The 26528-nt window shown below is 44.0% G+C and overlaps 2 protein-coding genes across 2 annotated transcripts; one reads left to right on the forward strand and one right to left on the reverse strand.

Moving 5' to 3' along the window:
- Positions 1–379: 379 nt before the first annotated feature.
- arhgef33 (Rho guanine nucleotide exchange factor (GEF) 33) lies at positions 380–10895 on the reverse strand. The gene is made up of 18 exons (XM_030106535.1): positions 10824–10895; positions 10282–10360; positions 8279–8322; positions 6521–6685; positions 6097–6215; positions 5811–5962; positions 5608–5715; positions 5405–5531; positions 4443–4575; positions 3896–3997; positions 3655–3747; positions 3278–3426; positions 3094–3183; positions 2820–2998; positions 1628–2079; positions 1322–1546; positions 1109–1248; positions 380–1003 (listed from the first exon to the last, which is right to left on the reverse strand). Exons 1-18 carry the CDS (start codon positions 10893–10895, stop codon positions 883–885), a joined length of 2550 nt encoding a protein of 849 aa, XP_029962395.1. The 3' UTR covers positions 380–882.
- A 4544-nt stretch (positions 10896–15439) lies between these two features.
- Positions 15440–24839, forward strand: slc17a5 (solute carrier family 17 member 5). Its single transcript, XM_030107339.1, has 11 exons — positions 15440–15620; positions 17243–17439; positions 17589–17822; positions 17902–17989; positions 18558–18644; positions 19630–19748; positions 20369–20530; positions 20619–20751; positions 21186–21333; positions 21564–21654; positions 23147–24839. Exons 1-11 carry the CDS (start codon positions 15497–15499, stop codon positions 23282–23284), a joined length of 1521 nt encoding a protein of 506 aa, XP_029963199.1. The 5' UTR covers positions 15440–15496; the 3' UTR covers positions 23285–24839.
- The last annotated feature ends 1689 nt before the right edge of the window (positions 24840–26528 follow it).

The following is a 26528-nucleotide window of genomic DNA, read 5'->3' on the forward strand; positions in this document are numbered from 1 at the left end:
AAGAAGGAACAGAAAACATTTGGAGTGTTGTGCTTTTTTGCTCTTTTGTGTTTTCTTTGTTCTTTTTTTGTCTTGCTTTCTTTTCCTTTATCTTAAAGCCGTTTTAGCTGTGTCCATCAGTGTGGAATAACAATAAAATGAAAAGTGTTTATTTCCATTCTACGTGAGGCTCTCGAGCCGCAGGATGACGAAAGAATGAATGGAAAAAGTGCACAGAGACTTTCTCGACCAGTAAACTCAACAAATCAACCAGCTGCGCCACAAAGCACTCAAATATCTTGAATCTTTATTGAATGTCGTCGCATGGCTCTCCTGTTACAAAACATAGAAATACAAATAGCAGAGGCAGACATCTCTTGCTCCATCTTCGTTTCCTGAGTATACTCTGTTTAATGTTATGAATGAAAGAAAACTGAAATCTAAAGATGAATGGAAAATGTTCTTGGACCATCAGGATGTAAACCAAGTGAAGAGAATTATGTTTGTGTGGCATAAAATAAAGAAATTTCAGGGTTATTTACAGTGAAAGTCCAGTTGAAGGCAGAGAATCTTTACTGTTATTACTTTTCATTACTAGTGGATTATTGCTGCTCATTACAGTGTCTTGATGTGCACATTACTGTGACAGCGTTTATTTTGATCTGTTTGAGGCGTTAAATATTAAGTTTAATAAGCATTTAATAACTCAGATGGTCAGGCTGCAGTCAGCGCTCCTGGTTATTTTAGACGTTTATTTTTCCACCTGTCATCAAAGCTCCAGGTTCCTCGCATTGCTTGTTCTGAATGTCGTCAAACTTTAGGCTTATTCTCCCTGTACAGCGTTTTTACAGCAGTTGCAGCTCAGCACAGATTAAATGCAGCTTGGTTTGGATTCATGGCTGTTCAGACCGCGGTGCCTCGGTTTATGTCCAGCTGAACCAGTTTGGGGATTTTCTCCTGTTCGCCGTTACACTGATGTTCTGGCGTCTTCTCGCCTCCTTTCTCCTTCTTTTCATCGCTGCTCCTGTTGGAAAAGAGGCACGCTCTAATCTCAGACTGCTTTAAATTTATTTAATAAAGGTGAAAACATTTCTTCTCACCAGTGTATCAATCAGATTACTGATCTTACTTTTTCTTGAAGAGCTTCTTGAAGGAGCTCCTGAAGCCGCCCTTGTCCTTGCGACTCCTCTCACTGAACTGCGAGTGGTTGTTCTCCTCTGCGCCGCTCCTCCACTTGGACTCGTCCCCCCACGACTGGATCCCGGAGTCCTGCCGAGATTCCAACTCGTGAACCGGGGCCTCGGGAGCGGCCGTCTCCAGAACCCGCCGTGCAGACACCTACCACGCCCAGCATCCCGTGCAGCTCCGGGGTCGTCTTCTCGGCGTCCGCCCTGCCCCCCGGGGGGCTCTGCACCTTCCGGGACGGGGTGGACGACCCCCTGCTGCCCTTGCTGCCCTGCCGCTCCAGCTTGGCGTGGCTGCCCAGCCCCACCCTCTGGAGCTGGTCGGACAGAGGCCCGCTGTCCAGGCTGCTGACGGTGTTCTCCATCTGGAGGCCGTTCAGGGACTGGACACCAGAGAAGAAGACATCTGTCGCTTCTAGACACTTCTCTAAAAAGTTCTTTTCCTTCCCGAACGCCGAGCTCACCTTGCTCTTGCGCTGGCTGGCCTGCAGGGGGCGGTGCTGGCCGCGTCTCATCATCACCGCCTCGTCGGGAGACGCGCAGCCTCGGCCGGACAGCTTGCTGTAGCCGTTCCCTCTGCCGCCGTTCCCGAGCGCGTCGTGCGTCACGCCGGCGCTGGTCCCGTGATGCGGCGCCGACGGGGCTCTGGGGCACTTCACGAAGGCGATGTCGATGGAGGAGTCCGAGGAGCCGGTGGAGCAGCGGTCGAACATGGACACGTCGTGGAGCGAGCCGCCGTCCTCCTCGTAGAGGCTCTCCATCCCCGGGGGGTCCGGCGGGAGGAGGAACTCCCCCAGGGCGTCGGCCAGAGCCGAGCCCGGCTGGACGTGACGGAACTCGGGGGGCCTGATGGGAAGGTGGTGCTGGCAGGACAGGGAGGCCTCCGGCGTCTCAGCCTCCGGGATGCTGCCGAGGCCTGAGAGAGAGGGAGTTAAAGACGAAGTGTTCGGTCGCTGCACAGTGGTGCTGATCAAATCTATAACTACTATTCTAAAGAAATCTTCTGAAAGTGACTCCACACTGCCACCCAGTGTACAACAGAGGAATGACTTAAATATGAAATGGTGCCACTTTAAAGCCCGTAAAGTAATTTCACTTTTGTTTTTTCAATCATTTAAAAAAAAATTAATGTAATCACTTTAATTTTTGGTCTTCCACTTGTTTTTTAAATTTGTTTTCCTGTTCAGACAGTATTTGGAGGGTTTTCTGCCGTCTTTAAATGGTTTCATGACTGAACCACCATGCAGACACCTCCAGATGAAGAGACACTGCCTCTGTGATCGCTTTATACAGTGTAGTTTTGTTAACTTTCCTCGGACAGGACATTGATTTCTGAATTATTTTCTGTCCACGTCACTTCGGGCAACAAGATTTGACTCCAAGTCTTACAAATATGGAGACTAACTCAATTTGATAATTGATTTTCTGATGGCAGTTCCACAAGTCCTGCAGCATCTTCACTGTTTTGGTGTGTTTGTAAACTATTGAAATTCCTCTAGGTGGCTCATTTTCCCTCCCGATCACCTCTTATGAGCTGCTTTTTTCCATTTTTCTACTTTCAGGAGTCAAACCACCTCTTTAATCGAAACATACAGACGTCTTTCAGGATCCTCTTTGAAGCTGAAGCGTTAATCTGAGGTTCTTGTGGATCTGAACCTGTTGCTTTGTGGTTCCGTGAGTCCGGGTCGGGGCTGAAGAACGGGAGCTGTGCGGTCCACTCTGCGCCGTAACGGTGAGTCTCGGGATCCAGATCCGGATCCCAGTCCTGGAACCGGTGGGACTGGATCTGCTCCAGAAGACACTGCTTCCGGCGCTTCACCTGGTTGGCGTGTTCGCTGCTGTGACACAAAGGATTCATCCGACTTCTTCACATCAGCAGCAGAAGCCTCCATAAACAGCTGATGCACCGAGAATCAGACGACACACTCACAGCGCGGCGCCGCTGCAGGGGTACGGCGAGCCCAGGCTGCTGGTTTGAATCCCGCTTTCCACGCTCTTCAGCAGGTGCTTCATGGTGGACCTGCAGAGCAAACACACACACACACACACACACACAGATGTCCCTTCAGGAACGTGCTGGATGTTGACGGCACTGCGTGGTTGCTCGGTCTGACCTCTTGACCTCCTTGCGGTTGAGCAGCAGGAGCTCCTGGTTGTGCTGGAGGAGCTGGTGGTACTGAGTGGTGAAGGACCTGAACTGCTGGATGCAAACCAGCAGCAGGTAGTAGTCTGGGTGGTCTGCGTCCGTGTGCCTCAGCAGCCCCTACACACACACACACACACACACACACACACACACACACACACACACACACACACACACACACACATAAAAATACACGAGTTTGGACTAACATAGTTTATTATATTGCTTAAAAGAAATTCAAGTGAAGAATTTTTGTGCAGGCTGATATTATGAGTATACACACACACACACACACACACACACAAACACCTCTCAAAGGAGATGTCAGATCAGACAAAGCAGTACCTGTAGCAGCAGCAGGTACTCGGGGATCCTCTGAACCGGCTGGAGGAGCAGGGTGTGTAGAGACGGTTTGGTCTCGTCCCCCAGGATGTCGCTCTGACAGCAGCAGTCGGACAGGAGACGGAGACGTTTCAATCAGCTATTAAATTCAAACAAGTCTTCAAACGGACCAAAGTTTCTTCAGTAGACTTGTTTTCTGCCGTGTGTGTGTGTGTGTGTGTGTGTGTGTGTTGCTGTGTGTTACCTCCACCAGAGCTGAAGGCCTCATGGACGTCAGCATGTTGACCACTGACAAACAGTCTGGAAGCTCCCTCAGGTAAGACAAGTAAAAGTCCAAGAAATCACTCTGCAGAGACACGGAACACAATTTTGCTCAGTTTTACACTTTATTTTAACTCATAAAAGGCATGTTTTAGAATCTATTTATACCGATGTTGATGTTACCAAACTGAAAAGTGGAGAAAAAACATTTAACAACATCCAAGTGTGTAAATATTCAATTTAAAAACACGACAACGAGTGGGATATAATGAAATATCATACATATAATATAATATAATTTCAATAAACACAGATTCTGATGCTCCTCGTGAAGGGATCCTAGATGAGAGGTGATGATTTGCAGTAAATAGATTATTTGTTTTGTTTTTTAAGAAGAAATTAGCAAATATATGAATTTATTTCAGTTTCTTCAAAAAGATGTGGCCGATCCAAATATGGTGACTTTACTGGACGAGCGGTGCTTAAATCCTTCTTGCTGCAGGAGTTTGTTCTGTCTGTGCAGTGCTCACCTCTTTGCTGGTGAGCCTCATGAACACATCTCCCATGATGCCTTGCCAGTGGCACTTGAGCACGCGCTCCTGCAGAGTGTGCAGCAGGTCCAGATGCTGCTGGATCAGAAACCTCAGAGAGCTGGGGAAAGGCCTGACGACACAACGGCGTGAATCTCACATCAGAATAGTCAACATCAAAGAATATGAACTTTTCTGTTAGAAGAAAGGAATGACAAAGTTGAACCAAAATGTGAGAAAGTCAGAATGTTAGGATGTGCGATTAGATTAGAACATTATTTTATTTTGTTCACACTGATTGTTTTTTTATTTTTGCATTTTTCTTCATTTTTATTCCCAAGATTTCAATTTTGCAACCTTGTCCTGACTAATCCTGCAGCCCTTTGTCAATGTTATATTTATAATATTTTATCTAAATTATTTTCTGATCAATTGAAGTCACTACAATTTAGGAAACTTGAAAAAAAAAAAAAAGCAGTTCCACATGCAGAATCACGCCGGGACTCCCCCCTCCTGGGATGTGATGTGAAGAGCTCTTTAGACCCGTCAATGTGCCGCTCTGTGTGACAAACACGCGACATCATGCTAAAACAAATGCGATCTCTTCCAGAGATCGTTTAGCCCGGTGTCGCATTGTTTCTTTGGAGACTCGACCTCAGAGGAAACACGAGTGCTGAACCAGAGCCGTGATTGCATTAACGGGCTGCGCGGAGACCTTTGGAAAAGAGTGTGTTTTCTGTCTCGCTGGTGTTTATGACCTGTTTTTATTGGATTTGTTCATTTCCTGCTCTTCCTCGGCAGTAAACCGACAAATCGCATCAGGGGCCCCACCTGGAGGATTTACTGTGTGGTGAAGAGAGTCTGCATCAGACGGAGAAACGCTCCTGTCCGGGCCCTCGTCTCTCAGACCCTCTGGATGTGTGTGAGCCCTCGGTGTGTGTGTGTGTGTGTGGCTAACTCACCGTTTGTCCTTGGACGAGAAGGTTTCTGACCCGTTGAAGGAGATGTTGGCCTTCAGTAAGAGAGACAGGTGAGAGACGTAAACTCTCTCCGACTCCAGCAGCTCCAGCGCCGCTCTCTGTCTTTTACCTGGACACACAGTCGTTTCAAGTTGTGTGCGTGTGTGTGCGGCAGATGTTGGAGTGAGTGTGTGTGTGTTCCTCACTCTCTGTGGGACTGTTGGGGGTCTCGGCCTCGTCTGGGCTGACCCTCATCTCCCCCCACGGCGGAGGTTTGGGAGAACAGCCCTTCTGCTCCGGCTCAGACATGGAGGCTGCAGCACGAGCAACACACACACACACACACACACCAGGTTACGAAGCAGGGCCTGCTTAGTGTGTACACTCACACACACACACACACACTGACTCTGCGTTGACGTGTTGCTCCTCTGAGGCGAGCCGCCGTGGGGCAGACTGGAGAAGAAGTGCTGGATGACGCTGAGCTCGGACTGGTTGGACACACAGATGTGTTCGTCCCCCGGCGCTGCCAGCACGTCGGCCCTGGAGCTCTTCCTGCTGCTGCGGTGGGACAGCGAGAAAACAAGATCAGAAAAACAGCTTCTTCTAAGGTTACATAACCCAGCGAAGCGTTTCTTCTCTGCAAAACAAAAAGCAGCTTTATCGATGTTTGTGCACAGAGACAGTCGGCGTACCTGTGAGGGACGGAGACGGCCTCCTTGCTTTCTGACTGCAGCAGGTCGATGGTCTTCCTCACCTCTCTCTGCCTGATCGACACGTCCTTGATGTGGAACAAGGCCACGTTCAGCTCCTCCTGCAAGCACATCGGTCAGACTGCAGGCGTGAAGCTCACACGCCGGATTTGGCCTCTCCGGTTTCCATCTCACGCAGACGTAAATAACATGAGGAGCGGTTTGCGTTCAGTCCTCCATTAAACACCAGCATGAGCCTGTAAAAGGGCGGCCTTCCTCTCTGCTAGATTGAATCAGTGTGCTCCAGTCAGATGCTTTAAATTATGTTACAGAGGCCACATCACGAAAAAGACTGTGTCTGTGTGTGTGTGTGTGTGTGTGTGTGTGTGTGTGTGTGTGTGTGTGTGTGTGTGTGTTTCCACGGCACCTTGAATGTGTTGAGGGAGTTCTTGAGGCCCATTATCTTATCATCTACGTCAGTCTGGTGGGCCTGGAGCCGCTCCTCCAGGCCCTGGTCCCTGCGGCGCAGCTCGCACAGCTCCCTCAGGGCCTCCTGGAGCCCCTCGCGCAGCTCCGCCACCAGGCCCTGCAGCTGCACCACACACACACACACACACACGCACGGAGTCAGAAACGTCTGAATCAAATGACAATAAAAAGTTCAGTACAGGACGATAGAGGCTCTGTATTAATGTTATTATTTTAGTTTTATTGAATGTTTGAAAATCAAGACTTTTAAAGTATTTTTGCTTTGAAGTTTCAACACTTCATGGATTTAATGAATTATCCAGCAAGCAGAAAGACTGTCGGTGTAAAAATGTCTTTTAAGACAGCTTATTTTTTCATTTCCTTTTTATGGGAGTTTTTGATCTGAATGAATGTTTTTCTTTTTTTTCTTTATGCTGATCATAATAATGACCGTTTGCTTTTACAGCCCTCTTTTGTCTTTAATCTTAATTTTCAGTCCTATGCACAAAGTCGACGGTTTATTTGCCCGCCGCTCTCGGCGCAGCCTCGTTCTCAGTTTTCTCATGCGTGGCCGATTGAATTTATTTAGTGGGCATAACTGAATCAGCTCATGGGAACATAACATGAGCTGAGCATCTCTCTCTCCATCTCTCTCTCTCTCTCTCTCTCTCTCTCTCTCTCTCTCTCTCTCTCTCTCTCCGGCTCTTCCTCCTCTCAGTCATGTGAAAAGCATCAGGCGGGAGACTCAATGGAGGATCTGTCCTGTTTACTTTATGCATCTTTTCCTTTGAGATCGTTGTTTTTGCTGCTGCACGCCTAAAAGCTGCACGTCCCCACACTCTGTTATCCATCAATGTCGGTTGTTCCTTTTTTGTGGGGGATTTTAGTTCATGTGTCAGCTTCACATTGGTGTGAAAACTTCAGAATATCTCATCTGGAAACAAAACATTTAGTTTGGAAAGATTTTAAGAACTGAAAGAACAATATAGACACGTGCACATGGATTTTAAATAGAAAAAAAAATGTGAAAATGTGTTCATCCCAGCAGGATTTCACTGTTCATTTAGCACTTTTTCCATGTTTTTTGCACAGTTGATGAAAGGTCATGAGACCTGCTGATTGGTTCACGCTGCTCCTTCACAGCTCACGCCTGATTCCATTAGATTAGACCAGTCTGGCCGCTGCGTTTTCTCTCTTTCTCTCTGGTCTTCAGCCGAGATACAGCACAATTAATGGCAAATTAGTGGTAGATGTCTTTGCAACAGTGTGACATTGTTACAGATATAAAGGCGCTGGTTTTTTTATGTGCCATAAAAAAAGAAGGTATGTCTCACACTGACCGCTGGTGAAAGAAATATTTGTTCATTTGTCTTGTTAAGTACAATAAAAACTACATTTTCACCAAACCGTCTGAGGGAACAAAGGATGTACAACAAAATAGGATGTAGTTGCTAAAACGCTTTGATAAAAGGAGAAACTTGTTGCATCTTCCAGCAGAATCACACCCTCACATGGCTGGATTGACCTTTGAACTTTGAGCTCTCAGCGGATCATGACCTGAATATTAACGTGAGTTTTTTTTGAGAGACCGAGTGTGTTCCCATGGAATCTTGAAAAGTGAAAACCAGGCGATGAAATGGGACAGATGGAGGGAGCAGGAGAAAGGATTGTGGGTAATTCTGAGACACGGCGTCTCGGTGACTACAGGCCTGATTACCTGAGCGATCTCCACACTGGATTCCTCCGCATTTCCTTCATTATCTGGAGGAGAAAATAATAAATGAGAAAACCTCAGCTCAGTGCACACATGAACAAGCAGACTAATTCAATTTAAAGAGCAAGTGAGCAGCAGGCATAAACGGGCGACATGATTCATTTGTTTTATTTCATCATCTCATTTGCTCTTTCCATTCCTCCAGCAATAATTCAAAAGTACCTAAAAAATGTCTGCGGCTCAGAGCAGATACAATATTTAATGAATCGGCGGTGATAAATGTAACTTAATTGTGATCAGTATTTTGGGAAACACATGAGCACTCTACATGTAATCAAACTGTCTCATCATCGACCACAACGCCAGAGGATCGCTCAGCCTCCACAACACGGCGTGCACGTGCTTGAGTGTCATTCATGGCTTGGATTTCGATCAGAGCAGGACAGTGAGTGTGTGTCTGCACGTGGCAGAAACATCTGCAGCGCGAAGAGGAAGTCAGGACGTTCAGGTTTAAGACGTTTCCTCTGCCGGCCATGTGAACAGCTCCACACACGCCAGCCGCTCTCACGCCGCACGCAAGTGGGACGCTTGGATAAATCTCTGCGTGACTTGAGGAATCTTCACGTTTCTGATTTGTTGCAAAGGAGTGACCTCTTAGCAGTGTGTTTGGATGAAATCAGGTACTGAGCTGTACACGAGTTTATATGGGGAGTTTGCATGTTGGCCCTGTGGCTTAAATCCATCTACTAATAATCCAGAATCATCCATGATTTGCTCCTGTTCCTCGGGACTGTAACTTCAATTAAGTAGGTAGAAAAGTTTTAAAGAGACTCTTGTTTCTTAAAAAAACAAAAGAAAAACTTATTTGAATGACGATCAAGAGCAAGTTCAGATTCACTTGGGATTTTTCTTCAGAGTGGACTTCATGCGGAGACAATTAAACGGTTGTAAAAAAAAAGAAAAAAAAAGCACAAAGCTTCTGTTTGTGGTGGAAATGTCATAAGTCGAGGCCACTGTCAAAACTGCAGAGGGTCACTGAGACGACGCAGTCTGCATTTAATTAGCATGCATAATGGACTGGAGGGCCCAGTCTGCCGCATCTGGAAACACTGAGTGAGGATGAGGAGGATGAGGAGGATGAGGAGGATGAGGAGGGCCAGGAGGGTGACGGGCGTCTCTCTGTCTGCAGGAGGTACGAAGCCAGAGGACAGCTGGAGTCCCGCATGGAGCCACCGGCCCACACTGACCTCCGACCTCCAGGTAAAGGTCAAGGTGATGTGAGTGTGGGGTCAGGTTCATTAACACATGCCACACCACATCACACATCACTGACGGCAACTCGGGGCTTGCTCAAGGACACTGGGACAGGGTGACACATGGAGATCAAACTGCCAGCCTGTAGACTGGAAGACCACCTGCTGTTGATCCGTCGACGGGTGACTGTGCTGAGTTCAGTACCGAGGTGGAGCATGTGCCCGACCATCAGATCACACACTGGATATATGTCTAATGAGCTGGCAGCCGTGCATAGAAAAACTATTTTTGGGCTAAATTTTTTGCTCCTAAAGGCAATTATTCGAAGTCATGCTCCTTTTGAACTGAGAGTCACTGTTCTGTGTTTGTGTGCAGTAATTTTGAATGTACTTCTTGAATCTAATATACTGTTTGGTTGGAAGTCGCCCGTGGGATTTACAGCTGAGCAGGAGCCTTCAAAGCTCATGAATAAAGCCATTTAGCCTCAAGCTTCAAACTGAAACTTGAAAACATGTGAAGCTACAGACAGCCAGACTTTTATCAACCATCAGGAAACAATGACAGAACAGAAGTCAGAAGTTTTTCAATGAATGATGCGGAAATGTTGGCTGATATAACTTAAACAGATAAAAGCATCTTGAATCTTGAACCTTTTTAAACTCTACATCTTCTCCTTTGAATGATCAAACGAATCAAACACTCAGGGTTAATCTTGCAGAGAAAGTTCTCCTAAAGTTTTGGGACGGTTTTACCTTCGGACATGCCCTCCGTCTTGTCCTCCATGTCGGTTCTGCTGTGCTCCATGCTCAGGTAGTCCTGCTCCGTCCCGTTCTGGAGATGCCCGGTCGGCTCCAGAGGACTGGTCTGCTTTGCTCCTCTCCCCTCTCCCCCTATCTGTCACTGTAATCTCTCACTTTCCCCGTTCCAAAGCATGTGAGTCCTGTGATTTCCCTCCACTACAAAAAGGCCCTTGTCTTCAGAGAGACGGAGGACAGAGGGGAAAGATCAGGAGGAGAGGGAGAGGGAGACATTTGTTCATCACAGTCACATAATGCGGCTAACTCATTAAATTTACGGAGGCGTGACTGGTTTTTAATGAGGATTAACTTACACTGCTGCGTAGATCAGGAGAAGCCAGTTACTGCAGTGTGTCAGGAGTGACAGTGAATGACTGTTGTTTTCTATGGCTGAAGGTGTCACTCTGGGTCAGTCCCAGGCAAATGCACACTGAAGCTTGTGTATGTGTGTGTGTATGTGTGTGTGTACTATAAATCCATGTGTGTGTTTGTCTCACCTTTGTTTGCTGCATGTTGTAGATGTCTTCATCCCAGAGGTGAAATCTGGTAACTGGAGGCAGTAAATCCATCTTGAAGAAGGCGTTTGAGAGGATTTCAGATTCCTGACACGGTGTGTCATCCTGCTGGAGGAGGGGGTGGACATGATCAGCAGCAGTTCTCAGGTACACTGTAGAGTTTGAAGGATGTGTGCTAAGAAAATCTCTGCCATAAGATTAAAGGGTCAATGCCAAATCCTGACCCGACTGTCTGAATGAGGCAGATTTTCAAGCAACACGTTTCCAGTCTTTTCCAGCTGCATCTCATCTTTAAACACCAGAGACGGTTATGTGTCAAAATCCCAGCAGATCAGTTGTTTGTGACAGAAATCCACATTTAAATCCCTTCAATCCCCTCCCTTCCTCAGTCCCATCTATTCCTACATATCAAATACTTGTTAGCCTTTATGGGTGCTGACTGGTCACAGTCTGATTTTAAAGAATACAAGCTTGGTTTAAAAGGCCTCTGTGTTAAAAATGCTAAATGTGATCCATCATGCATCTTTTTTTTTTTCCACACAGTAGTTTGCAAAACTATGACACTTTTCAGAACAAAGGATTATTCTGCAGCTTTTAGCGTGCATGATTTCACAACCTCCTCCTGAAACTATGTGGATGAGTGTGCAATTTAATTTTGAGTGCATGGTCTTAATAAATCAGGCGGGCCAGTAGAGTCTATTGGAAAGAGTCTGCAACTTTGAATTCACCCAGTTCTGGATTAAAATAAGAAAAACCTTGTTCAAATAATCTAGGTCTGAACCCAGGAGTGTTTTAGAGTCCTGGTGTGATCTATGGAGGCCAAATAGTGCATGTGTGGTTTAAAATGCCCAGATCATTTGTCAGAGTCCAGAACAAGCTTTTAGACTGGGTCTGATAAAGAATTAAAACCCAATATATAACAATTTCTTGAATGTGTAAACAGATCACGTTTGATTATATGTCTAGGTGGTTGTGTTTTATAATGAGATAAAGAATGAGTAAACCCCTGATTCCAGGATGAATGACTTGCAGTACCACTTGTGGCCACTAGATGGTGAATGACTCTTCCCTCATCCTGGAGCAAGTGAGTCTGTCTTTATTAGATCAGCTCAGTCATTTCCACAGCAGCAGAAGAAGATGGTCCAAGCACACCTGTTCTGGCCTCCATGTCAACCACTTATAGGCAAAAAACAGTTTCAGGAAGAACATGAAAAAAGAGAACTGTTGTTTCATGAAGGGCTGACGCAGTGAGTCACTTGGTTTTCCTCCATGTGATTAAGATAGCAGACTACTTGTGCTGATACAGCAGATCTCTCCTATAGTAGTTTGGTGTGTGAAGCAGCTTTTATTTTAATTACAAAGTGCGCCTTTAGTACATTCACATCAAGTTTTAATAAGGTTGCTAGATCTGCTTCTTCAAAATGAGATGAGCTTGATATTGTGGCATCTTGATGATAGGTTTAGAGTCAAAGCTTTGTTTTGATCTGGTTTTGGGACCAAATTTCAATAATAAAATAGAAAAATACTTAAATTCTTAGATAAAGAGTGGGAGGAATTCAGTTTCATTCTGGATAAGCCGTGTTTTAATTAAAAACTTTTCAATTCAGTAGCTTTTTAAGGAGACACAGCTTTGTTTTCCGGCACAAGTTTAAAATGAAATTGATCTCAGGTCCAATTTCAAAATGTATTTTCAAATGATAATTCTGTTTTGATGGCTCCATTAGCTACACAGTATACTCTGATGTTTTATAATCAATTTGATTAAATTCATATCGCCTTTTTGGTTTCATACCTCATGCTCAGGCTGCACAGGTAAACAAACATATGTCTTGTTTTATAAAGTAAAACAATTGTCATCACAGGCTACGAGGCATTATCGCCCCCACTGGTAGTTTATTCTTCATTTGCCAAATAAAATCTTTCATGTGTGTTCCACCGCAGGCCTGTCTTCACTCTAAAGACTAAAGCCTGAAGACAAACGTCTCAGCTGCTCCTTATTTCAACACAAAACACAAACCTGTATTCAGAGGTTGCATCATTCCCACACATCATCTGATCCTGCAGCTACATGTGAGCATGCAGAGGGAGCCCGGCTGCTCCTCTTCCTCAGCAACAAAAGGAAACTTGTCCTCGTTCACCAGAAACTGAGTTCAGGGAATTTGGAATTTAAGTGGTTTCCTTGCTTGTGCCAGAAAATGAATTATTCCTTCATTATCGCATAAATAAAGGTCAAGCATCAGTCTGAGTCTGTTATGGTATTTACAGTATGATTATTGAACAGAACCTATCAAGACACAGGTATCATGGAATTATAGTTTCTTACAGATTTTCTTACAGATTTTTTACTTTTGAATCATTGATTCAAGCAAGTCTGCTTTATCGGTGATCAAGAAAATCATCTGTGCAAACACTCCCGTCATCATGTGTGTACTAATGGGGTTCTCAGTAAGTACTGAACTCCAGTTTGGGCAAGTAGGGATGATGGAACTGTGGTCAAATAGGATCACAAAGACACTTTATTTCACCTGAGCACATCATGCTGTCTGACAGTGAAGAAATATGGAGGGTTGAAGCTGTAAGCAGGGAAAACACGACGGAGGGAGAGAAGATAGGAGAGGAGGAAAAGATGCAACCGCCTCCTTGAAGAGCAAGAGCAGAAACAGAAACAGCAGTCCCTTCTCTGTATAACAGTGAAGTAGGTAAATAGTTTTCTTTATTCACATTTTCTGAGGTCACCCCACAGGGCAAAAAGCATCTAGTTTTGGCCTGCTGGCTGTTTGACTCTGCTGACTTAGTTCATCCGAGTACCACAGGAAAACTGCCAACATACCAAATCTAATGGCTTGATGACTTGCACATTTGTTTCCTAATATGCGCCAGTAAAGCACAATACAAAGTGGCATGACAGGAATCCCGTGGATGCTTCCTTCTTACATAACTGGACAGAGGAGAAGAAATCTAGTTCCCTAGACTCCCGTTATTTAACAATGGAATATGACAGATGACTTATGAATTGAGCAAAATGACATATGTCCATATTCAAGTTTTATTCAAGCTGAGGTGGGGCAAAAGGGAGACTGCACCCTGGACAAGCATGATCAGAGCATGATCTTTGATCTTTCGGTTTGTTGTAGCACTCACCACTGCAGCCATGTGACACACAGAATAAAATGACAAACTGATGACTTAAAAAAAAGACTCTGAACAACTGAGGAATTACTATTATATACATTCTATAGACATTGAACACTTTATATCTGATGTGGCCTTTATGAATTCATAGTAGAAGGATTTACTCTACAAATAATAAGGCCACACTGTTCAATTTGCCTTCGGGTTATGATTATGATCAGAGTTTTTCTTCTTCCTCTGTGCACTATCCCTCATTTTGTTTTATAGATCATGACATTGCTGCTTTCCTGAGGTGGTTCATCGTCATTTAAGTGGTCACCACATAAAAAATGTGTATTTTTTTGTTCATCTTTACACCACAAATTCATACAAAAGGTTCCTGTGGAGCAGAAGTGCTTTAAAGCATCTATTCTGTTGTATTGCTTTCCACACTATGTGAATGAGTTTGGTGCGCAGTAACAGTTCAACTACTCTTAAATTGTTCTGATTTTATTAAATTACAAGCAAGAATATCTTTTGTTAAAAATGCTTGACTAAAACTTGCAAGAAAGTAGTAATGATATATTTTTATCTGCATTTAATTGCAATGACAATGATTGTAATTATCATTCTAATCATTTCCTTTTTTTTGTGTAGACACTTTGTGTTGCTGAGATCTGTTCTTTATGTTTGAATAATATTTTTAAACACGAATATGACATAAAATGTAATCATTCAATTTCAAACATATTCATCAATTAAAAAAGACACTGAGTCTTTCTGAAAAGGAGTTGGAAAAACAAAGATTTTTTTTTCATTCCTACAGTCATTTAAAGGAAATTCCCAGTGAGACTTTCATTCTATTCTATTCTATTCTGTTTTTCTTAGAAGCCTCCTAGAAATGTTTTTATTTATTGTGAAATTATTGGTGAGGCCACCAGAACAGTGTCTAAACAGACAAAAAAGTACACAAATACAACAACCACAACAACATCTAAACTCGGGATGCACTGATATAAACAATGTGACTGATATGTGACTGATATAAGCCTTTCTATGTAAATCTATGACTGATACACCGTGCACCTCTAAACTAACTCGATGAAAATGATTTATGTAGGTACTATTAACTTCAACAGCAAACTGTTTCACACATCCGCCACACACACACTGATATCACTTTTTTCATGAACATCCTCTCTATGCTTGCTGACATTTTCAAAAGAAGATTTTTTTTATCCGATTGTAATCTGGATTGCAAAAAAAAAAAAAAAAATATATATATATATATATATATATATATATATATATATATATATATATATATATATATATATATATATATATATATATATACACACATATATGAGTTGCCTTTCACTGATTTGGGCGGGTTTCAGGCTTGAATCTGTCAGATCTGGCAACCCCGTGGTTCCTGCTTCCAGCTTCCGGGTTCCGGGAGCTCGGTCAGCTGACTGGAGCTCCACTTCCGGAAGCCGCTCCGCTCAGCGCAGCCGCCGGGGCCGCCAATGTCTCTCTGAACGATGGTCTACGATGCAGTGAAGCGCTGCTCGATTACAAACATGGAGCACTACGGCTCGGACACGGAGGGGGACGGACAGGAGACGCCGCTGCTTCACCGGGGACGGGAGGACAAAGTCCCGAGAGGTGAGAGAGAGAGGCTGGAGGTCCGGGAGAGGCTGAGGTGGAAAACAAACACCCCGCTGTGTCGTCTGAGCAGATTGACAGGAGGGACTGCACGACGTATCACTGTATTTCCACACAGCCTTAGAAAGACTGTGTTTAGGTTTATTTCCACGCACTGTCTCCATCCTCTGCTTTGCTACTGTCGTTCTTCTGTTCGCCACAGATCAGGAATCTGAAAACAACACAGTCAGCAGACTGCTCCGCCTCTGAAAAGCTGCTGCTTTGGGGAATAATTTAAATATCATATAATATCACATCATTATTGCAATACTTACTTATCACACCTTGAATGCTTGCCTTTCATTTATTCAATAAACATTTTATAAATTGTTTACATTTCACACCAGATTCGTGCTTTTATGCCACCGAGCTCTTTAGCCCTGTTCTACTACATAATCCACTTCCAGAAGGTTTCACAAATATCACCTACTAAAAGCATAATATGCGTTTTGGAAAACCTGTCCTTTCTTTTGACGTTATTTGAGTCACTTTCCCTCTAATGAATCAGTGAATCGCTCAAAGCAGCTTAGGGTTTTACAAGTACTCACATCACTGCAGTAAAGAAGTATTTTGGAGTAGTGTTTCATTTGTGATTCTTTATGATTACTGTTTCAAGTGTGTGACTTTATTCATTCAGAATATTTAGTTAAATGTCCTTCTTCAGGTTGTATTTAAGCCCTTCAATCTCAATTTTTGTTGCCAAAAGTCAGTGTTGTTTTCATACAGTTACAGTAGAGTGTAGTTTTTAAATCTGTATAGTTTAGCAGAGAATTGTTTTTGTTTTTTTTTTTTATCTTGGGAAAGTTTGTCCCAGGTTATTTGGAAGTATCAGCAGGTAGACCATGATGCTGTGAGACATACAGACTGATTGGACATTAAACTTCACTCATAAAATAGAGTGCTGATGTAGCTCGGATCAGATTGCTTATTTAGTAGATATACAGCTAAAGTTAACTGACAACATCTAAAACCTTGAAAGTGTCACTTTACATTCCCAGTGTTTCACTTCATTTGCCCCTATTGTCCGGTTGGATTAAAATATGCAGGATTACCATGAAATGTTGACATTTATCTGAAAATGACTTTAATTTGAGAATTGCTTTTAAATTTTCAATGTGGTTGATTCGTCAAAGATGATTGGATCGTTTTTATCTGTTTCTGCCAAAAATAAAGTCAATATTTTCAGTAAAGAGCCATAAATATGTGATAAACAATGTAAGGAAGACTTAACTATAATGCTTTGCTGTAGTAGTCCAGTAAATGTCTCCTAGCTCGGATACATGTTTGTTAAAAACCACATTCTCACGTGAGGGTTAGGGTGAGACGTTTCTCTGTCTCAGAGTCTGACTGACTGCTGCACACATTCTTCCAATTGTTGTCCTTATGTGGGTCCACAAGCCATCCGTTGACACACTCACTAAACTAGAAGAACTGGAACAATTGTAACTCTAAACTGCAACTTCCTGGCATTGCTCCTGGCCTCAGCTCTGAGAGTGTGAGCCTTTGCTCTGACATTCTCCGGACTGTGCGTGATGTAAATCCAGTCTCAGTGCTGTAACCCGGCTCTCCTCCTCTCCCCGCAGCCCCGGCGTGCTGCTCGTCGCGCTACACCCTGGCTCTGCTGTCCTGCTACGGCTGCTTCGTGGTCTACTCCCTGAGGGTGAACCTCAGCGTGGCCATGGTGGACATGCTGAACAGGACTCACCAGTCCGGCGGCAACCAGAGCGGCTCGGTGTGTCCCGCGCACGCCGACCCGGCGCGACCCACGCACAACCACACGGTGAGAAACCGCATTGCCACATACGAGCAGAGCGGATCCGGCGAGTGAGCTCTGGAAAACTGAGGCTTGATGCACGCACGGATCAATTCATGTGATCACTCGCACTGAGCTGCGTTCTGTTTAACCCCGACCGTGCCTCTCCCGCTCAGGCCAACGTGTACAACTGGGACTCTGAGACACAGGGATGGATCCTGGGCTCCTTCTTCTACGGCTACATCCTGACGCAGGTCCCGGGGGGATACCTGGCCGGACGCGTCGGACCCAAGTGGCTTCTGGGCTTCGGGATTCTGGGAACGGTCATTTTTTCACTGCTCACGCCGATCGCCGCCGACCTGGGCGCCGGCTACCTCATCGCTATCAGAGTGCTGGAGGGCATCGGAGAGGTGGGCTTCAGTCATTCATTTCTATTAGTTTGCAAGCGTCACGCTGTTTTGGGGTCATCTTCCTTGCGTTTGTCTTCAGGGTGTGACCTTCCCTGCGTTGTACACTATGTGGGCTGCCTGGGCCCCGCCGCTGGAGAGGAGCCGGCTGCTCACCATTAGTTACATTGGTAAGACACGCTCACGCAGAAAAAACGATTCAATTAAAGAAAGAGTTTCAAAAATTCAAATTGGCTCGTGAAACAGAAAAGATTCTGTATTGAAACCTGCTGCTTCTGGACTGGAGTTACAGGGTATTACTGAGACACCAGGATGGAAGTCCTGCATGTTTTAAACGTCTCCTGTTTTGATTATCATTCTAAACGTCTGTATCGACATGGACTGTCCTGTGTCGGTGAAACGTGCTCTGACATGCAGCTCTGTGCAAACATGAATGCTTTCAAAAATAGAGGAAAATCAATATTTCGTACACTTTGTTTTTTTAAACACTTCCATGAAGTTCATCTTAAACACTTGCTCTTCTTGACGCTGAAGGTATTTCTTGGTAAACACTGGCTGTGTGTGTGTGTGTGTGTGTGTGTGTGTGTGAGGGGGTTTTCCTCTGCTGCAGACTGAATGTGGAGCCAGAAATCTTGCCGCTGGTATCTCATGATGGATCTTTAGCATTTTATATCACACCAACCTACAGTCCAGAAATGAGTGTTAAATGTGTTTTTTGTGTGTTTTCTCTGACGACAGGCGCCCAGCTGGGGACGGTGGTGTGTCTTCCTCTTTCTGGGGAAATCTGCTTCTATCTGGGCTGGCCCTACGTCTTCTACATATTCGGTAATAAATGTGGCGGGAGGGAAGAGAGCGTCAGGTTCTCTCGAACAAACTCCATCTCTTAAAGTTACTTTTAGTTTAAGTAGAATCGTGTTAAATCGTCACTGGTTTTCTTAGAAATTCTATATTATTTGGTAGAACAGAAATTTCCCTTGGAACGAGTAAATTCATTCATGTTTTTAAACGCACTGCTGTCGTTTTGAACTGGTTGTGTTCATTTCATGCTCACATGTGCCGCATAAAATGACACTGAGAGCCCAGCTTGGCCTGTGGCCTTTCAATTTGACATGCGCTGTGAGCTGTGTGCAATTTTCAGGCGTTTTATGTGTTTCGCATTTAGTTCTAAACATGGAGTTGTCACTGATTTGATATGGACTCGACAGATAATGTTATTTTTACATGTCAGGCATTAATGCTTCAATTTGAAACACATTGATCAACATGCTTCTGTAGCACTCTGATGCACGTTTTGAAGGAAATCCTTTAACTTTAGCAGAATCAGAGTCAAATCTTTTCAGAAACAGTTGTTGAAGATGCTGTTTTCATTTCAGTCCACTTTTTGTCAACGTCTCCAAAAAATGTCATAAATAATCATAAGACCCATTGTTTCTGGTCATCCAGTTCACATTTATTAATTTGTCTTGTCTGGCTGGACCCGCTCCAAAAGATTAAAAAAAAGGCTGTTAAAGCCATGTGAAGGACGCTCTGGGAGGCTGTTGACTGTTCATCAGGCCTCAGCTGGTCCTGTCAGGAAGCAGTCTGCTCTCGACCTCCTTCAACTCTCAGCTTCAGATCAGCTGTTTTGTTCTTTTTGTTCCTCTTTCATTCGTGAAGACGATGATTTTGCACTTAATGAAGGAACTTGTGCTGAGAAACGTCTGTGTCCATGTCACCTAATAACTCCGCTCTGCTTGATCTGCTGCTCCAGAGGATTCGTGTTGAGTGGATTGCATTTGGGGTTAAAGGAGCGCTCGTTTTGTGTGTCCAGGCGCGGTGGGCCTGCTCTGGTTCGTCCTGTGGGGTCTCTTCGTCTTCGACACTCCGAACACTCACCCACGGATATCTGAGCGGGAAAGAATCTACATCACCTCCTCGCTGAAGAACGAGGTGACGCTCAAATCCGCATGAAAAACGACCTCTGGCTCATAAGACGATTTTATTCGTGTTCCCAGATTTTCAGTGACGGGTGTTCAACATACGGCCTCAGGCTGAATCCAAGAAGGATTTACTCTTACTTTTCTGTTAATCACATTTAAAAAAAAGAATAGTTTAAGCACAGTGACTGTTTTAAACTTTTTAAACAGGAGCTGCGTCCTGTGTTCTGCACTCGATTCTCTCACTGCCACAGAAGTGACTGCAGGCTGCTGTCTGCTGATAATAACAGCCTGTTGTCTCAGCCGTCCGTCTTCCTCTGTGGTTTGGTCACAACACTCACCATGAACGTGCACTTTGCACTCAGCCGCCGTCACTTTTCTACTTGTTAGCACTCAGTAATCTCTCCCCCGGGGACGTTTAAAAAGCGCTAAAGCCCCACCGGCGTGTGTGTGTGAGCCGTGTGGTTTGGCGAGATGATGGTGGGAACATTCATCTGAATGATTTAACCTTCAAACTATTTAGAAAAGAGATGTTATCGTATATATATTTTTTGCCTATCAGACAGGTTATTTTTGTGTGAGCTCCTTTTCTAAAACGTGCTCCAGCAGTCAGTTGTTGCTCTCGTCCCCCAGCTGTCCCCGTCCGTGGACCACATCCCCTGGTGCTCCATCGTGTCGTCGGTGCCGCTGTGGGCCATCGTCGTGGCTCACTTCTCCTACAACTGGACCTTCTACACCCTCCTCACCCTGCTGCCCACCTACATGAAGGACATCCTGGGATTCAGCATACAGCAGGTGGGGAATAATAAAAAAAAACACAAAATCAGCGTTTATTGCCTGAGCTGTGAAGGCCTTGGTGACCGTGTCTCTCTGCCCTCCGCAGAACGGCATTCTCTCGGCTCTGCCCTACGTGGGCTGTGCTATCTTCGCTCTGCTGAGCGGGCAAGTGGCCGATTACCTGCGAGAGACCTGCCTGTACCGCACCGTCGTCGTCAGGAAGTGCTTCTCCCTCATCGGTACCTGCGGCCTTCAATATCGTCTTTCCCCGTTTTTGTCATCTGCAACTTCAACTTTGCTATCTGTCCTTTGAAGCGTGATTTGATGTTCAGCACTTATAAGAATGTAAAACAATAAAAACACAGTCAAACAGCACACCTCAGCCGCTTTAGAGGCGGCTTTTACGACCCTCTGCAGGGAGTCCTGGTCCTTGATGCTGAAACTACCAAACCAGGATGTGATAGAAGGAAATTATTGACTGGATATAGAAACAGTAAAAGACCTTCGTCAGGATTCCGTCATTCTGAAACTTGACGAAATTTCTCAGACAGCATAAATGTTGCTGACCTTTTTCAACTAGAAAATCGGGTTGGGAGGGTGTCTAAAATCAATGCGGATCTCATTTGTTTTAACATTGATCTTAAGGAAATCTGCTCATGTCCTCCTTCTCCAGGTATGATCGGCCCGGCGGTGTTCCTGGTGGCGGCGGGTTACACAGGCTGTGACTACGTCCTGGCCATCAGCTTCCTGACCATCTCCTCCTCCCTGGGCGGCATTTCAGCCTCCGGCTTCAACATCAACCACCTGGACATCGCTCCTTCGTAAGACGTGACCTTTTCAGAACATTTTAAAAAGATGCTCTGATGCAGTTGTTTTCTGGCGTTCAGCCTAAGTGACGAAGTTCCACTGATTAATGTGAAATTCAACATTACAGCTTTACGTTTGAGAAAACCCTTTCCACTGTAATGCCTGAACAGACATCCAGAGGGAGTCCAGAGGACTCTGCAGCGGGTCAGAGACTCAGTGTTTAATCCCGTGTCTTTCTGCACAGGTATGCAGGTATTCTGCTGGGAATCACCAACACTTTCGCAACCATTCCTGGCATGGTGGGACCCGTCATCGCGAGATCCCTCACCCAGCATGTAAGAAACTCTTTCACAGGGGATCAGAACTCATTTTTCCTCTAATCAGAGTCGATATGGTGCCTTCAGGGCCTCAGGTGGTAGCTTTCGGTGAAGAGTGGAGCTGTTTTTCACTGTCTGACATGCAGACGGAGGTCACCCTGGGCCTCCTGCATCCTCGCCTAAACAGATGGGATCCCAACTTTTGGCACGGTGCTCACTTTTCTGTCTAATTGGTTTAGCTGATGAAGGATTAACGTGTTAACCTTTTTTCCACCAGGGGGCGAGCACAGCCCTACTAAACTACCCGACACACCCAGTCCTCAATCTGCTTTACCAAGTTTAATTTAATTGTAATTCCTTTCGATAAAAGCAGCCTTTTGTTAACTGCTCGTGATTTTTTTTTTATTTTTTTCACCTCTGTTTTCTTGTTGCTGCTGAAAACTCTGAGGGGTTTTGCTGTTATGACAGCGCTCAGAATAGATCTGGTCCTTGGGGCACGGCCGCACTGTTGACGACGCTGTGTTTACAACTCCTGCAAACAGTGTTGCCATTCAGATAATCCACTGATGATATTACTGCATATGTCCAAAAAAAAGTCTCAGGATGCTTTTAATCCACCTTTTTGTACAAACACAAGAAAGAAAATCTAACCTAAGCAGGGCAAAGGTCGTTTATTTAAATGAAGGCAGATGTGGAGTGTGAAGACTGCAGGGGAGCAGTGGCTCTGAGGGTGTTGCAGCACCCCCTGTCGGTAGAGGACCTGCATAACTACAGCTGCAGTCAAATAAAACTGATATACAGAATCAGTTCACTGCAGATCAACTACACAGTAATAAACGTTTCTTTTCATTTTTAATTGATTATATCATCTATTTTTATTTTAGTACTTTGCATCTATGATTATAATGTATCCTTGTAGTAAAATGTGCTGATCGCAATGGTAAAAGTTTCTCATTTTGAACCCTGAAATATAAATGTTGTTCATTCTTAATAAACAAAGTAAGTTTCACGATTAAAATTATTGATTTATATCATGCGAGAAATATTGAGAGGATTGTTTTGATGGGACTTAAAAAAAAACAAACATAATTTTGTGCGTGCAAACCAACAATTAAGCGCTTTTAGAAATTTAACAGCTGAATCCAAAGCTGCAGTGATTAAAATCTACATTGTCATTGCAGGAAAATCAAATTTTGCACATTCGTGATTATATCTGCCTGTCTCCATTTGATATATGAGCCTAAACCAAACGCTTAACTGGAGACCATACCACAGTTAATCAGCTTTTACATCATCAAAGTGAGACGTTTACACAACGTGCAACACAACAGTCCCATTCAGAGAGAGCAGCGGCTGCTTTACTAAAGTCTGGATCTGTTCTCTTTTGGTCACAATTATTTTGGCTCAGATCGCACGACAGATTCCAAACTGATTGGAATGCTGACGTGTGCAACGTCCATATTCACCGATTCCTCTTCTGTTATTGATGGATGTGTCGACTTTCCTCCAGAACACCATCGAAGAGTGGCAGACCGTCTTCTACATCGCTGCAACCATCAACCTGCTGGGATCGCTGTTCTACACCGTGTTCGGCCGGGGGACGGTGCAGCCGTGGGCCGTGCAGACGTCCTACCCTCACGGAGACTGAGGCCGGAGGCAGATGCGTCTGGATCGCTCTCATCGCACAGCAACAGTTATGATTTCGTCTATAGGGTCGTCCTCGCCGTGTCTGTGGGTCGTAGGACTCTTCCTTCGCTGGGGTGAATCAATCAATCAATCAATCACAATATTTCTTCATGATAGATTTTCTCTGGAGGCATAACAATAACCAAGCAGAGCAGAAAAACACAGCTGGTGTCAGAGTCAGGAACCAAATGAGATGGGAAGTCGTCAGTGCAGGTATTTCCAGTTATTGATCTCAGGTGTATCCTATGAAAAATAAGCTCCCGAAGGAAGATTTACTGGTCGGTCAGCTCACTTCTTATTTATGCCTCCCGGGTTTAGTCTTTTATATTAAACATCCTCTCAATGTAAACAAACATTTAATTCTCACCTGAATACTCATGTAGATATTTTAACAGGACATCTGAGGAAGACTCACCACGCACAGTCTGAAGAAAATGCCTTAAAATGATTTTAAACCTTTTTAATCGAATACTTTTGAACTGGAAACGTGTCGAGTTTCCCTTCGTGGTCCTGTCGGACCTTACAGGGTCCTCACAGGAAGAACCCCAATGAGTTAATTAACATCATATTGGACTTGTGTTAAGCTGATTGAATGAAAGATTTCCGTTACTAATTTTTCTTTAAATGTTATTGTCTGTGCCATGTGCCAAAAAACAAAAAGCATTCTTGTGCTCGTTGGAGGCTTTAATCAGCACCCGGTCAGTCTCTGCACTGGTCTCTAAATCTTATTTTAGAATCCAGTGGATTTACAGTCACTTCTGTAATGTTTTATCCTCGACTTGTTTCTCTCATATTTGTGTTTCCCTGCTGCTCTCTGGTGTGTGCCACACTTTAAACACTGCATCAGAGCCTGCAGGACACAGGAGAGATTATCATCTGGAACACTGACACGTGGAGCTGGGTGGGGAACCCTGCAGGGTTGTAGTCATTCATGCGATTTGCACTTCCAGTGTGAGTTCTCAGGTACCTTTTGAAGGAACGGAAAAGGAATTTTTTTTTTTGTCACTTTTTACAGGTTGAATAATCTGCAATGCTGAGGGACGTGTTCTCAAGTTTTAAGAGTCAAAATCAGATCCTGTTTTAAATTGTTTCCAACAGCATGACTCTTAATGGCTTTAGGATTTGATTCTTAGTCTTAGTTTGTTTTATTTTATCAGCATTACCTGCTCAGTCGAAGGTTTTCTCATGATGTTTGCACGCTTATTACGACACATGTATCTTAACTCTATGTGGATTAAAAGTCAACAAGTCCCACCATCAGTTCATGTTATGGTGTAATGCACTTGTGCCTTATTACATTAACCCAGTTCAGAGAGGTGGAGCGATTCCATACCGATGAACTGCTGTCACTGTTTTTTGTTTCAGTTTTTACACTTGTGCCAGTTTATGTTGGACAAAGGGAATTTGTATTTTGTATTATAAAGATTATCACTGTAAATGCTCAGCCTGGAAACATTCCAGAAATCACTGTCATGTATTGTGAAAATGTAACGATAAAAGATGATGTGCAAATCTCACGTTGTGTTGGAGTTTTTATTTTTCACCAGCAGTCCATCATGGCGGTGCTAAGTCTCCTATTTATTGGGGAAAACAAAAACAATGCGAGTAATGTAAAACTCCTTAAATAACGTGGCAGATTTCTTAGAAAAGGATGTGTGATATATAATCTGGCCTTCACTCTAGTCTCAGTAAGGCATATTAATAGGTGAACTCTACCTCTACATTGATAGACTTCTTTTTATGAAGCTTTCTTTAGCTTTCTTTTTTTAAATAATAAACATAACTAGTTAAAGAATGTAAAACAGAGGAAGCAAAGGAGGAAAATAAAGGCTCTTATCCTGTTGGAAGCCACTTCCTGTTTTGCCCCTCCTTTCTCACCGTTTCTTCAGTGTCAGTTGACCTTTCAGCTGTCAGTCGCTATCCAGGGTCCTGAAAAATGCCCATGTGTTTCCTCATAGTGTCAGGCAATAAGTTCCACAAATAGAGAACCATACAGTTCTTAGGAATGTCATACGAGTATGTCTTGCAGTAACAGATGAGGAGTTTTCCAAACCCTCTGTTTTATGACATCCCCAAAATATGTATCTGATCTTTGTTCACTGATCCACATTCCCTCCAACATGGCAGGATTGTAATGAAATATTTACTGAATTCCAATTCTCATTCTTCTTTATATAGTTGAGTGTTTGGTGCAGTGTTGATATTCAGATTTTATATATGTTGATTATGGTTTGAATCACACCTGTCACCTCCGTGGAGTTTTGGAGGAGTGAGAGTCCTGCCGGGCCTCTCTGTGTGGAGTCTGCATGTTCTCCCTGAGTATGGACTTTCTTCTGGTAATCTGGTTTCATCCTGCGGTCCAAAAACATGCATTTGAGGCTGACTGGTAACTCTAAGTAGCCTGTAGGTGTGGATGTGGGTGTTATTTTCAGTTTGCCCTTGATGGATCTGTCCTGTCCTGGCTAAACCAACTCTTACCTATAGTTAGCTGGGATGGCTCCAAAACCCTCAATTAATAAAGTAGTGCAAAAAGTGAGTGGCTTTTTATTAGTATGATAATCTTATTTCAGCTTCACAATCTAAAAAACATGTTTTTTTAAACTCCATAAAGGAGCATTTTCACTGATTTGTCTTTGTTATTAAAAAGATTAATGCAAGGTATATTCAAAATCTAATAACTATAACTATAATAACTAGTTATATATCAATACAACACAACTACTTTGGTTAAAATTGGCATTGGCTTTGAGAGTTGTGATACGTTCCAGACAGACGCACAGGGAGAGAAGTTAAGCGTATCTGGGTTATTTTAATCCAGCAGAAGACTCCGCCTGCTGTGCGCCACCGCCAAGCTTTTCACGCTCCCTCCAAACTTAACATATAATCACAGAGGAGTCGCGGTTACACTTAAAATTACAGTTACAGTGCTCGAAAATGGCTTAATGCTGCGTGAATTTATCAGCACAGTATCAGTAATTATGTAACCAAGGTAAAATGATGCTGCCGGCCCAGGGTAACCCCACTGCTTCAATTATCGGACACAAACAAAAACCAACCAGAAGTCAAACTTTGAGGGAGAAACTGATTCATTCCTGTGAAACTAAACCCGAGCACAGCATCGCCTCAGTGTCCTCCGTTAAACTAGTTTACGGTAACTTCTCCCGGACGCTCGTCGTGATGCTGTGCGGACGCGAGCGCGCGCAATT

Source organism: Salarias fasciatus, chromosome 13, assembly GCF_902148845.1.
Source record: "Salarias fasciatus chromosome 13, fSalaFa1.1, whole genome shotgun sequence".
Lineage (NCBI taxonomy): Eukaryota > Metazoa > Chordata > Actinopteri > Blenniiformes > Blenniidae > Salarias > Salarias fasciatus.